Source organism: Columba livia, chromosome 11 (genome assembly GCF_036013475.1).
Source record: "Columba livia isolate bColLiv1 breed racing homer chromosome 11, bColLiv1.pat.W.v2, whole genome shotgun sequence".
Taxonomy (NCBI): Eukaryota; Metazoa; Chordata; class Aves; order Columbiformes; family Columbidae; genus Columba; species Columba livia.
In genome coordinates this window covers 2,575,649-2,589,452 of record NC_088612.1, presented here as the reverse complement: position 1 = coordinate 2,589,452, position 13,804 = coordinate 2,575,649, and the positions used below count along the sequence as shown (strand labels likewise).

The 13,804-nt window shown below is 40.6% G+C and overlaps 2 protein-coding genes and 1 long non-coding RNA gene across 10 annotated transcripts in view; 1 reads left to right on the top strand and 2 right to left on the bottom strand.

The window, feature by feature from the left end:
- Nucleotides 1-595, bottom strand: part of GALK2 (galactokinase 2) — a 46,008-nt gene extending 45,413 nt beyond the window's left edge. Inside the window, exon 1 of one of the 2 annotated variants that reach the window (XM_065075877.1) lies at nucleotides 186-595. The gene's annotated coding sequence lies outside the window, so the exon portion shown is untranslated. The remainder of the gene's footprint in view (nucleotides 1-185) is intronic. The other variant, XM_013369565.3, reaches the window with a different exon arrangement.
- A 172-nt stretch (nucleotides 596-767) lies between these two features.
- COPS2 (COP9 signalosome subunit 2) overlaps nucleotides 768-13,804 on the top strand; it is a 21,116-nt gene continuing 8,079 nt past the window's right edge. The window contains exons 1-6 of one of the 7 annotated variants that reach the window (XM_065075880.1): nucleotides 768-982; nucleotides 10,637-10,750; nucleotides 11,795-11,872; nucleotides 12,472-12,597; nucleotides 13,445-13,534; nucleotides 13,651-13,728. In XM_065075880.1, the coding sequence (XP_064931952.1) occupies nucleotides 929-982; nucleotides 10,637-10,750; nucleotides 11,795-11,872; nucleotides 12,472-12,597; nucleotides 13,445-13,534; nucleotides 13,651-13,728 (540 nt within the window). In that variant the 5' untranslated portion in view covers nucleotides 768-928. Of the gene's footprint in view, nucleotides 983-1,116; nucleotides 1,612-3,771; nucleotides 5,807-5,888; nucleotides 8,948-10,636; nucleotides 10,751-11,794; nucleotides 11,873-12,471; nucleotides 12,598-13,423; nucleotides 13,535-13,650; nucleotides 13,729-13,804 lie in introns of those variants that run through there. The other 6 variants (XM_065075879.1, XM_065075882.1, XM_021297883.2 and 3 more) reach the window with 6 other exon arrangements.
- Nucleotides 3,640-13,804, bottom strand: part of LOC135580493 (uncharacterized) — a 25,160-nt gene continuing 14,995 nt past the window's right edge. Inside the window, exons 2-3 of the long non-coding RNA XR_010475222.1 lie at nucleotides 13,099-13,176; nucleotides 3,640-3,775 (exon numbers count right to left, since the gene is read on the bottom strand). This is a non-coding gene — a long non-coding RNA (uncharacterized LOC135580493). The remainder of the gene's footprint in view (nucleotides 3,776-13,098; nucleotides 13,177-13,804) is intronic.

Here is a 13,804-nt window from a genome sequence, read left to right as displayed (position 1 = left end):
CAATTTTGTAAAGACTTAGAAGTAGCCATAGAAATGAAAGAGACAGTCAGAAACTGTAATAATATAAAATGATCCACAACAGAAAAATATGGAGGCCCAATGCTGCCGATAGACCCGGGAGTCTGTGAGAACCGCGGGCCCTGTGGAGATGTGGAGAGGCCGAGCTTGTCTGACGGGGATTTTACCTCACTCGGCTGAAGGCAGCGGCAGAAATTAGTGTGTAAAAGTCTTTAGGAAGCCGGTGCTTTGCAAGGTCCGTGGTTTTTTGCAGTTCAGGCCTTTTCAGATTGCTGATACGGTATGATTTGCTTATGGTGAACACGGCGCGTGCAAACCCTCCAGCACTGACTGAGGCAAACAAGCTGCACCAAGGACTAAGCGACGCCGCACGAGCCAGGGGCCGGGCTCGGGGACATTCCCATCCGGAGACGCGCAGTCACCAGACTTACAGCCCCGGTAACGGAGTCGGGCTCGCAGCGCTCACACCGGAGACACGGCGGCCGGCCCCGGCGCCATGCCGGCGCGCTCCGGGCCCGGCGGGCGGCGGCAGAGCCGGGGCCCTGCGCCCCGCTGAGACGCGGCGCCGCCGCGGAGGCCCCGCCGGCGTCAGGGGGCGAGGCGGTGCCGCAGCGCCCCCCCGGAGGCCGGCAGGGCGGCAGGGAGGGCGGGCGGGAGGCGGGCTCCGCCCGCAGCCGCGGTTGCTAGGGGCCGGTTGCTAGCAGGGAGAGGAAGCCGGCGGCGGTGCACCGCGGTTTGGGCTCCGTGTGCCCCGGCCCGGGGGCGGGAGGGGAGCGGGCGGCAGCGGGTTCCGGGCGGAGCGGAGCCACATTGGGCAGCGCCGCGCGGGGTTGTGGGAGAAGGGGCCGTCCCCGCTGCCTCCTCCCTGTCCCGGCCCCCTTCCCCTCCCCCCGCCCGTCCTCCGGCCAAGATGTCTGACATGGAGGATGATTTCATGTGCGATGATGAGGAGGACTACGACCTGGTAGGGCGCGGGGAGCGCGGGGAGGTCGGCGGCGCGGTGCGGCCGGGGGCCTCGCGGGAGCGGTGCCGCCTCGGCCGGTGCTGGCGCGGCGCGTCCGCCGCCCGCCGCCGCAGCAGCAGCAGCAGCCCCGCCGGGTGCTGCCCCGTGAGGGAGCGCTGACAGGACGAGTTTCCCTCCGGGGCGGAGGGCTGGTGGCGGTGGGCAGCGGGTGCTGCTTTGGGAGCAGGCCCCACCGGGCGCCCTGCCACCTCTCCGCGGATAAACAGGCCAACTTCGGCCCGGAGGCCAGCTAGGCCCCGGGCTGGCCCCCTCGGGCCCGGGAGCCAGGGCCCCCGTTTGTCTAACACAGCGGGTAGGGCAAGGGATTGCTCCGGCGCTGCCTCCCCCCTCCGCCTCTGACCGAAGCGTCAGGCACGAAGTGAAGTCCTGAAGTTGTCAGGCCTCGTCCCCACCCGCGGCTGCGAGGGCTCCGTGGGGGCAGGTGTCACTCGTGTGCCGGCCTGAGCGTCAAACTGAGCCAAAAGTGGGGGCAAGAGAAGCGGGAGTGAGGAGCAGTGGCCACACAGCCGCTCTCGGATGCAACACGTCAAGGGTGTACTGGTTTTTAACTTTTTGCCTTTCTGGTCTTGGTGAGCTTTTTGCCCTTTTTTGTTTGGTTGTTTTTGGTTTTGTTTTTTTTTTTTAATTGCAGGGTTCGGGGTTTTAAGTGTTTTATCTAGTCACATTTTGACCCCAGGGTTTGTTCTCAGCTTTTGCAGTTAAAAAATGCTGCTTGCAGTTAGCAACAGACTGATTTATTGGAGGAAATTGGTTATATATTGGGGTTGTTTTGATGTAACAAATCTCCTTTGAATTATAAGAAGCTTTTTTTTCCAATGATTAAAACCACCTTGGGGGAGGTTAGTAAACTAAATAGCTGTTATATTTGAAACAAAATGTGTTTTCTACGATGTCTGATTAGTTGTGACTCTATTGCCATCATCGTATTGGAGCTTGCGGTTAGTTTGGTTGTGTTTTCGCTCTTCTGAACTTTGCATAGGTTTTGAAAACAGAAGCACTTTTTTAAAAAGCTGTGTATGGTTGAGGCTTGAGGTCTGTATTGCATTAATTTCAGCTAAACTTGTATTTACAGTACTGCAGTTTAACTGAAAAACCCCAGACACTTGCTTCCAGATGATTTGCTTTCTAACGAATTATTTGATAATCATTGCTTCTTACGAATACACTTAAAAGACATGTCTGATTTTATTTGAAACAGTTTCTGGGCAGTTTATGTTATGAGCTGCTCAGGACAAATGACATATAGAATACATGCGCCTGGTTTTGCTTGTGAGTGTTTTAAAGTCACATAAGAGTGCTTGTTTGACATATATTGTCATCTTAACCTTCTGAGCTGCTTGTATCAGTATTCCAAGAACTGTGAGCCTTTCACTTAAGGCCATGAATGAATTCACAGACTTTGAGAAGCAAGCTTTCTAAAGGAAATACACTGAGACTATTACGAATATTTTATTGGCCCAGTTTGTTTCAAAGTCAGTTTCCATTCATTTGCATTAACACTGAAACCTGTGTCCTGATTTAAAACCCTATGTTTATTTTTCTGTATGATACAACCAAAGCAATACTAAACACAGCAGAATTCCCGTTGAGTATCGATAGCGTGAGAACTGGACATGTAGAGAAACCACTGGAATTACATTTTTCAGTGTTTAAACGCAGCTGTCCACGTACAGGTCAGAGTAAGAATGTAGCTCCTAGCTCACGATGTGTTATGTCAATTTTCAGCAACAATAATTGCTGGTCCAGTGCGTTTTCTTTGTCCTGAAGTACTTTTTTCCCTCATTGGAAAAACCTTCCTGAAGCTTCTTGCTTGTGGCAAATTTCAGCCCTTGACTATTAACTTTTCCTGGAACATTTTCATCATTAATTACCACTAGCCCAGACCTTTGCAAAATTTAGAAGTTCTGCTTGAAATAATTAGGAGAATGTTTTCTTTTCAGTATGTAACTCCTGTGTAAAGCATCAAATAATAGTTAAGCTACATATTAAAATAAACCAGATTTTTACATTTAGTTTGGATTTATAACTGATGGGAGGAAAAAAACCCAAACCACCAGAATTTAAAAATAAAGGTATTCCAACTAGACTAGTTTCAGCATTCTTGGACTAACAAACCATGGCTGGATGTTGTTTTCCAATGTGCTTGAGACTGTAATTGCAGTGTTCTGCAAAATTGTTTTGGAAAATAGTTAAAGGCCCTGAAGACAGGGCCTGATTTCTTCCTTCCGTGTTGATATAAATCTAGATAAATTAAGACTATAAGGGAATGCATGGTTCTCAAGTTCAGTGTAAGGGCTGCTGCAGAAGGGTTGGAAACAAACAAAAAGATACAACGCAGAACACTCAGATAAGTACAGAATTGAAAACTAAAGAGCACATGTGAGTGAGTGTTGGTGAATATTTTTTTAAGGAATAGGAGGAGAGGCCGAAATTACAGAAACCATTAGTGAACGAAATAGCTCTTTTGTCAAAATACAGTATGGTGAAACTAGATTCAGGTCTCCCAGGGTAGCTACTAGGATAAAAATAATAGTGAAAAGAAGATTCCCCAAAAAGTTTTCATTTTGTTAGCTTTTATTACAGGAGATGATGTCTGTTCCTCTTTAAATGTGCTCTTGATTGTGTAGAACCAGTCAGTTACATTTCCTTAACCATGCAGATGTTTCGCAGTTGAACTGAAATGTGAACGGGTATTCTGAAGGCCCAGCTCTCTCATAGCTTTATTGTGGATTTCTGTATAATTAGAGTAATTAATAGACTGTTAAACAACTGAAGACCACCCACTTTATAGATCATAGCTGACTGTTTCTGCTTAGTTTTTCATTGGGTTAAAAGTCAAGGGTTTGCATGTAAACGACCTCAACCCATCCTGTAGAAGTTAACTTTATATGTTGGAGGTCCTGATATCAGGAAAGATTTCATTTATATTTGTGGGTGGATGGACCTAGCTTCACAATTTGCTAATAACGTACAGTGACAGCCTTGATTATAACATGGATTATTCCACTTTATGCTTCAATGAACAGAATAGTGTCTACTGGTCATTATGAAATCCACACTATTTTAATTTCTAGTTTGGTGCTGTTAGGTGCCTTACATGGTTTCAGTCCTGGTTCTTTTTAGTAGTTTTAGAGGGTGGATGAGGAGGAAGAGGGAAGGACCACGGCAAATGTTTGGTTTCAGTCTCAGATAAAAAGCCATGTTTAGAATTGACTTTGAGACTAAATTCAGCCCTTCTTCCAGGCACAATGACAACACCTTGACAGTTGTTGTAAAACGTCATCTTGGTTTTTTTGTTTTGTTTTAAATAAATAAGGAATTTGTCTTCAGTGTTGTTAGTGAGACATTTTACTGTGTTCTGAAATTCAACTTTGAAATTAATCTGAGGGAAGGACAGACAAATCTGTTTGCTGGGCAACTTGTCTTTTTATGTTATAGAGTTGTTTCATTTCAGTGACTTCAGCAGAAGAGCTGTGTACAATTCCAGCAGTTTACACCCCGGTGAGATGGCTGCACGTTCAAGAGGGTTGGCATGGCTCAAATATGGGGAGCGCACCCTCAGATCACTGAGGGTTTCCCTTTTCAGGCTGGGTTAAAATTAGGAAACAGGCACTCCTTTTATTTCAAGCTATCAGAAAGGTTGCTTAGTAAATGTAGATTGGTTTGCTCTTTCTTTACAAAAGGAAGAAATATACTCACAAGGAATTTCTGTATGTTACCAAACTCGATAAGCAATCTCATCAGTAGGCAGGGAAATTCTCCTACCTTATATTGATGCATTTTTTTAAAAGACACACTTGAAATTTCATGCAGATGTTGTCATCTCTACCCACCTCTTTATGAGGTGGTATTGCCATCATTTTTAATAATACATACATACTTCCAACAAGAAGTTTTGTTGCTGCAAAAACAAGCATTCAGAACTAGGGAAATATCTAATGAAGCAGATCCACTTCACTCTCTTCTGTTTCTTTGTTATGTTTAATTACATTAGTTTGTGATTTTAAAAAAAATCAATGAGCTTCACAGAGGACATGTTATATAGCGGTCTCTGAATTAATTAGTTTCTTATTTTATATGGATTCAGTGTGTGTGCTGATGTTCTATGCATTTTCTTCAGACATCTTTAAACACAAAACTAATATATTTGTGGCTTACTTCACCCATTACCATAATTGCTCAAAAGGAAGTACTGAGGCAAAAACATAAGAGTAATTAGTAAATTCTTTCTGTCTGAACATTGACAAGTTTGATACAAGTTCTGATTTCTTTTTGAGAGAGTATTCCACACACTGTTCAGAACAGAGCTCCCCAGAATCTGATATGCAGGTGGGTGTTAAACAGAAGTAAATTAGATCCCAATTATCCTAAAAACTGGAGTCTTAGAAAGGGATGCCTGGAACTATAGGAGAGCTGTGTGATAGAGGTAGAAAGAAAAGGCACTTCTTTTTGATAACTCTTCTCATAATACCAGGTTTTTCTTTCCGCGGTCTCCCGTCTCGTTTCTGTGCATCTTCCAACTTCTGCTTAAAATAAAATAAAACAAAGGCAGAGCGCTGGCTTTCTATGAATTCTACTGACCCCACTGCAAGTCGCTGGCTTCCCAGACTCCTTATTCCTGTGTCAGCCCTGGTGTGAGGCAGCAGGTGCCGGGTGATCCGCAGGAGAGCAGAGACCTGCAACGTGGAAAACCAGGACTCCCAAAGCATGGCTGAGTGGTTGCACTCTTCTTACACAAATAACACTCTTGCTTTTACTCTGAAGGTTTGTCTCTGTTCTTTCTCCCCTTCCTCTTTTGCATTCCAGTCTGATTGCTTTCTTTATATTCATGTGACTGGATACCAGTGGCAAATGCACACAGAAACTGTTACTTGCTTTTTGTCCTGGTGCCTGGGGACCAGTGGTCCAGGAAGAGCAAATGGGGTTTGGCTGGTAACTTTTGCGGCCAGTGAATGTGAGCTATGTGAAAATAGTGCATATTAATTATAGACCAAATGTTTGAGAAATTTAGCTGGCAAGCTAATATATTAATATATTTAGGAGTTACTTGCAGGTTTGTGGGCATTTTTTGCGGGTTTTTGGGGGCGTGTTTTTGTTTGGTTTTTGTTTTGTCTTTAGTTGGCCTCATTTGGGCATGTGTTTGTTTTAAACAAACACACACAACCCCCCAACCCACATCACAAGTTCTCTTGCAAAATATCAGGTCTTCACTCCAAATCCTAGATATAGCAGACCACCTCAATGCCATGGTTATGAAACAACGTTAGCTGAAGTAAAATCAAATTTGTACCAGACTTGTTCTCAGAAACAATTGCACTTAATAAAAAAAGAATGGTTTGAGTCAGCCCAGTGGTTGAAATTTGGTAAAATTACCAGCAATTGAAAATTGACAGTAATAAGTATTGTTAACAATGTCCTTGAAGGATAAATTTCTGCAGAAATAGAACTCTTTGTATTGTGTCTTTTGTCTGGAAAGTTATCCTCTGAATAGCTACTTTCCCTTTTTTATAAGAAAGGTTTGCAAAATAGGAGTTTGGTTCCTATACAGCCAGTGAATAATAAACAGAGAAGTAAAAGTTTACATTATCATGCCACTTCGCCATAGAGGTTAAGGAAGTGCTTTAGGCAAGAGAGGAGACAAGAAAATTAGTAACTAAACAACAGTAGTTTTCATAAAAGCTATCTTTGGGTTTGCACGTTTAACTTTTTCGGGTTAACGTGCCACTCTAATCTGCCAGAATACCACAAATATACCGTTAAATGTCACTGATACAGTGTTATGGTCTCCAGGTTAATCTATATTCTGTCTGTGAGGAGAGGTGCTGTGCTCCAGGAGCTCTGTATAATCTCTTGAGCCCACATGGACTACGGCTCCCGCTACGGTTTTCTGAAACTGCGGCTGGTTTTTAACGTCCCGGGTCAGCGGGATCTGCTGTGTCTCACCAGCCCCAGGACTGGGTGTGAGCGCTGGCGGGTCCAGTCGCCCAACCCGAGCGGGATCGGCCACCAAGGACTTGTACAGCATAAAATGGTGAATTGCTGGAGTGGAGGGGAAAGGGGATGCCAGGAGCAGACGTGAACAGAGAGGGCTGGGGAGTGCTGAATGCTCTTAGCCTGCCTTCGCTGCGGAGAAACTGCAAATGGATCCATGCCCTAGAAAGGACGAGGAAAGCTGACTGGGGTGAATTGTCTTCTGCCTGTGTTCATTTTAGTAGTTGAGGTTTAATGTGTTAAAGCTGTTTACTAGATGAAATACATTTTATGAAAACTTAACATGTAATGTAATAAAGACTTGTAAAATGAATTGGTTCCTTGGTGCTAATTTAACTTTTATTAAAATGGTTTGAAAGAGCTATGTTCCAGGCAGAGGAAGCTACAGCAGAGGCTTTATCTCCAGTACAGTTGAGCTAGTGTGGTAGTTTGTCTTTCCCCAAAAGGTGCCGGGGTTGGATGCAGATTTTCAATGGAGCAGTGCTTAAATAATGTCTGAATTTTTTTTTTTTTTTATTAAAGCTGTATCATGGCTTTGTGATTTCATGAGTAATAATTAAAAAACCTACTTGTTTCTTTTGATCCTCTCAGGAAGGGAGAACTAAATACATTTCAAAGATCAGTTCTGTGTACTCAGACTTGTCTTGTGTTCATTTGTACTTGGTAGTGTTGATGTCCATTTAAAAAATAGCACTAAGATCTGTTCCTTTTTTTACATCAGCTGGAGCTACAGTATATCACACAGGTGCTTTTCTGGTTTGAAGTTATAATTAAAGGTCGTCATCACTATGCAAAATATTAGGTCTAGATGGTAGAGATTTTTAGAGTTATGTCGAAATCCTTTCTGTAAACCAGATATTCTACCTGATTTTTGTGTATTGTTGTTTTGGTACTGCATCGTTCAATGTTACAAACTTTCTGTCTTTTAAAAGGGTTGAGTTGGGGAAGTTGTTGGGGCAGGAAGCAGGGCTGTTAAAATGAGGGTGAGGAAAGGTTAGGCCTTTAATATCTGAATTTATTGTTAAAAGAACTTTTCTGGTTTCAGTACTGGGAAGGAAATGCATCTTTTTCTTAGTTTGAACTTGGAGGAGACAGCTTCACACTTTTCCTTTCCTCCTTTCATTTGGCTTTTGGCAAAAGCCGGATGTTCTCACGTTGGCATGGTACTGCACTAAGCCATCTCTGCTTCAGAAGATTAAAGTGCTGGTCCTCCTGAATTGATCAGCACTTGCATAATTAGCATTGATGCTTAAATTAAGATGCAGTATCTACATGGCTGATCTTCGGTTTATTATCTACAGACTCACAACATCATGTCATACTTAGTTCATGGTTTTAAATTTTTCTTCGCAGCCATTAAGTCTAAATATATCTTTTAAAGTAAGCACATTGCTTTTTCCAGAAGTAGGAAAGCCCTATCTCCCTTAGGCCTTTGAGTCCATATCAACATCCAGAATTCTACGTGAGGCAAACAGGCATCAAGTGAGGGAAGAATAGAGCTGTGAGAACATCAGACACTACCTTTGATTGATTTCAAAGTGTTTCAATTAGGAAAAAAATTGTCTCTCAACACATATTATAATGTATTAATATTATTATGAAAATAGCTTTATGGAACATTTAAGTAGCATTGAGAAAAATTACCTGAATAAAAGGCTTCCAGCATGAGTCCACATCCAGAATCACTGCCAGAGCTAAGATGAAAATTCATATGTTTCTGGCTTGAGGCTAACAGGGCACATTGCTTCCTAAAAGGAATTCATTTGGTTTGCTTTCCTTTTATCTTTACAGATAGATACTTCTGCCAAAAATATATTCCCCATTGTTCAAGTTTAGTATAAACAAGACGTCAGCTGATGACACGTATCTTAAATGCTGTGTTGTTTAAGCTTTGGCAACCGATCTCTTCACAAGGTGCCTGATACGCTTACAGCTCTTGACATCGTGTGCGTGTTCTAGTAGTGGCTCCATTAATGTTGGGTCAATAGCATAGAGAATTTATGAAAACAAGATAACCAGAATGAAAGTCTGTCCAGTGAAATGAGACACTTGCTTCCTGTTTTCTTTGCAGTTTTCAGTATTAAGTTTTATAGTTCTCTGGGAATTCAGAAAACAGGGTTATGGAGTTCCCTAGGCCTTTAAGTCCATTGGTTCTCACTAAACACAAATACATTGTGTGAGTATAAAGAAATACATATGTGAACAACTTGCCTACATGTAACAAATAGAAACATTATCAGGCTAAAGGATAAATGTCTCAAGGACTATGTTTAATAACATTTGAGGCAACTGTGAGCTTCCATAATTAATTTTTCCATTAGAACTCCAGAAAACTTCAACGTTGAAAGATTTGCCTGCACTGTAGGGAAGAGAGAGCAAATTTAAAACTTCTTTTGCCTCATCTTTTTTTCATTCCTTCCCATGGTTTTGAAGGACTCCATTAATATTAACAATATATGAATGAGCAAAAGAATAAATGTGCCTCATGAAGAAGTACAGTAAAAGAAGAAATGCCAGCTTAAAAAGGGCACCTGACCATGCACAGCTTAGAGTGGTACAAGGGAAGGTGACTCTGCTGACAGTAACTTAGAGATTTAAACAGGTTCTGTTTGACAGTTCATCTCCTAGTAGCACTCTCTTGAGAGAAGTTGGCTTGAAAATGCAGAGGTGTGATATATTTTTGACTCACGTAAACCTCAAATTAAATTATTTGAGCTTTGTTAGTGTTTTCTAATTCAGACATACAACATTGTCCTTCAGCAAAAGAAGACGAAATACTTAGTTCTTTTCCAGCAGAAAAAGCCTCAGAGTACTTCTTTTTTTCCTTAGATGAAGTAATAATTGGTAGAAGTAAATTCTTTAATTTATTTGGCGCTAGTATACATGATAATTATTTGATTAAATTATTGTGCCTGTGCCCCACCCCAGCCCTTTTTGGCAGTATCTTTAGCATTTTCTCAATCATCTCCCGCTTCTCAGCACAGAAGCAGCTGGTGTTATTGTTGTTATTCTTTTCTTTAATTTCCTTAGACAAGTATGAATCGTTATGGCATTAAAAGGCAGCTTAGAGAGAGATTCATGGGAGCATTTTATCTCCTCCATTGCTGAATCATTACTTGTGTGGCAACTCAGCCATAGTCTTTTCTGGGGGTAGCCAGTCACATAAGAGAGTGCCTCGTACAAGACTAGTGGCCAGCATGTTCTCTCCCCCGTACAGAAATGGCATCTGCTATTAGGCGGCTGTCCTTAAACACCAAAATGGGCAGAATGTTAGTAATACAGTCTGTACTTGTCATAAAGGTGGAGTTGGTAGAGCTATGAGTTCACGAGTCCAGAAAGAAATCTGTTGACAGGGAAGTGCTGGTGGATGGTGGGGCTGGCCGAGAAATGGGAGAGGGATGAAATCATCCTAAGAGTCCGCATCTGTTTCAAGCTCCAAAACTGATGATTTTCTGTTAATACACAAGCATTCCGGGTCAGTTTGAGCAGTATGTCTTAATATATTTTATCCATTTTCAGCAGAATGTTAGATGTTCTGAACCTTTATTTTTTTTCTCTCATTGTAATTTGACCTTTCCCCCCTTTTTTTTCTTTAAAATGTAGGAATATTCTGAAGACAGCAATTCTGAACCAAATGTGGATCTGGAAAACCAATACTACAATTCCAAAGCTTTGAAGGAAGATGATCCCAAAGCAGCATTAAGCAGTTTTCAGAAGGTTTTCTGTCTTTGTATTTTATGTTTGGGGCTTTTTTAGATTAATTCACATTTTAAAATTTGCTTAGCATTTGATTTGTTTTCTGGAGTTTTAAGAGTAATGTTTAGACTTTAACTTATTAATGTGCTAAGCTTATATTTGGACAACTTGGACTCCTGGCTGACTGCCTTTCAGCATCATTCCCAGGGAGCATAAATAGGACACGGAATACTCCTGTTTTATTGCACAACTGAGTTTTAAATCTTCAAGATTTATTAAGTTAATTAAAAGTCTTAAGTGTGTTTTCATATGTCAACTATAGAACCCAGATCCATTCATTTTTTTTTAATGTCTTAGGTATTATATTTGGTTTGCTGATTCCAAAGCTTTAAATGTATAAATACGAAATGACACAGAGTTTCTTTCCTTCATATCAGTTTTAATTTTTTAATGTTTGCACACTGCCACCTGAAAGCAATATGTTAGACGTAACTTTTTGAAGGAGAAATAGATTTTTGCATCTCTTGACCTGTTTATAGTGTTTAACACTCTTATGTATGACTTAAAAAAACTTTCTAAAAGTTTTGCTTACAAAACATTCCCAAAACATAATGTAACACTAATTATGTTACATTAAAGTCTAGAAGCCTTTCTGATATATGAAGAAATTGTAGTAATTCAGAAGTGTAAATTTTTGACTAATTTAGCCAAGGGGTGGCTTGAAACAGTTTTGCAGGAGGTTTTACAACTTCTTTGTGTATATGTATTTATGGAGTGGCATTAAAGTTTACTGTTTGGTGTTAGACAGCGACAACAAAACAATTCACCCTCCCTATGGCATTTAAGTTAGGAAAACTAATAAGATACATACCCCTTATTAACTTTCTCAATAATATCAGAAAAGAGTAAAATTGAAGAAGAGGGCAGAGTGAAACATGACTTTGTAAGGATCAAAGTGGGGGGAAAAGGCATGTATGGGATGTGTACATTTTAAACAAGATGCAAATCAATTTAAGTTTGAATAAAGCTTTCGTAAATAACGTTGAAAAAATTCTTTCATTTCAGGTTTTGGAGCTTGAAGGTGAAAAAGGAGAATGGGGATTCAAAGCTCTGAAACAGATGATTAAAATAAACTTTAAATTGGTAGGAATTACAGCCATCACTTGAGAGTAAAAGGCATAAATATGTTTTTGATCCAGGGATCTTAAGTTACTATTTTAATTTATGGCTATGACAACTCAATCTGCCAGAACTTGCCTTTTGTGGCTTTTAATGGCCACACAGACATGGCAGGGAAATGATGTGTTGGTTGAAAGTCAAAGGCAAAATGGATACAGAACAGCTGCCGTGGTCAGCTGATACCTTCTGAAAGCTGAGGCTCAGGCCTCGCTATCCTGAGGGATCATAGCACTGAAACCAGTAACGTTTCTATATATGGGTACTTCACCAGAACAAATCCGGGAAAAATTTACATGCTACATATGCAACTGCTCCAAATAGTTGTAGAGCCAACTCTGCTTTCTTTTTAGAAGTGTTTTAAATATCTATTCCATGCAGTCTTGCTGAAGAAATTCCTGATTTTGCTGCTTATGAATAGAGCAGTGATGTAAAAGTTCCTCATAGCAACCACTACTGCATAGTCTTTCTGCTATGCTTTCTTTTCTGTGTGTGTATTTGCAAGATATAACTTGGATTTTAATAATGAAAACAAAAATTATAGTGTGGTTTTGTTTTTCTTTTAGACTAATTTTCCGGAAATGATGAACAGATATAAACAACTGTTGACCTACATACGGAGTGCAGTTACAAGGAATTACTCCGAAAAATCCATCAATTCTATTCTTGATTATATATCTACTTCCAAGCAGGTTAGATCATCAGTTCTTCTGTGTTCATGGTTTGCCTTTTTGCATTTTTACCTGTGGATGTTTTTGTGTATGGTAGGCTGTTGGTTGGGGATTTTTTGATCTTAATAGAGAACATTTGCAGTATTAATTTGTTGTTATATGTTTAAAATCTATCTCCCATATTTATCAACACACATGACTTTTCATAAATGTGTCCTTTTTCCAGCAATACTTCCCTGGGGTTTCTATCCTAATAAGCCAAGTAAATGCTTTGATTTTTTTAGCACAGTAGCTACACACTCTCCGTGCCTTCTCAAAAATAATTTGGAATTAAACAATACATTTTTTTACTTTGGGGGGAGAGGGAAACCTTTGAAAACTTTGCAATGAAGTGCTGGTGTTGCACACTGCCTGGTTTTGAGCGTAGTGTGCAAGCAAGGCACGTGTTCATAGATACACAGCCCAGCTTCTTCTGTGCTGTGGGAGCTTTACAGAGAGTAGAAAGCTCCTCTAACTGCCTACCTGGAAGTAGCACTTGCATGCAGACCATCACTGGTCGTTAGTGATGACTCCTCTGTCATTGTCACAATCCTTCCTGTCCTGCCACTCAGAGGAAATGCAAGGATAGATGGTTACAAATCTTAAAATGCAAATACTTTTTAATTATATCTATTTTATATAATAAAAGCAAATGTATTTAAGTTTTGTTACTTAGGGGCTCTTTACAGTTTAAAAGCAGACATTTGATAAGATTGCAGATACCTTATTTTGAAGTTCAAGCATGCACTTTTAGTTTGTTCAGATTGACTTTTATTAACAGGTACAAATTTGCTGTTTACAATTATAGAATTCTGATTTTTTATGTCAGATGGATTTGCTTCAGGAATTCTATGAAACAACACTTGAAGCTCTGAAAGATGCTAAGAATGATAGATTGTGGTTTAAGACAAACACAAAGGTAAAATATATAACTTACTATTTTTTGCTTTTGTTTGTGGCACCTTCAGCTAATTCCTATAAATGATAATTTTGAAATCTTGATAGAATAGTACCTCAGCTTCTTTTTCATTACAGCTTGGCAAATTATATTTAGAACGAGAAGAATACGGAAAGTTACAAAAGATTTTGCGTCAGCTGCATCAGTCATGCCAGGTACCTTTATATTCTAAATCACTGTAGCTTAGTAAACAACTTATTTTTTTTACATCTGGTGTTGGCCTTTGAGGCA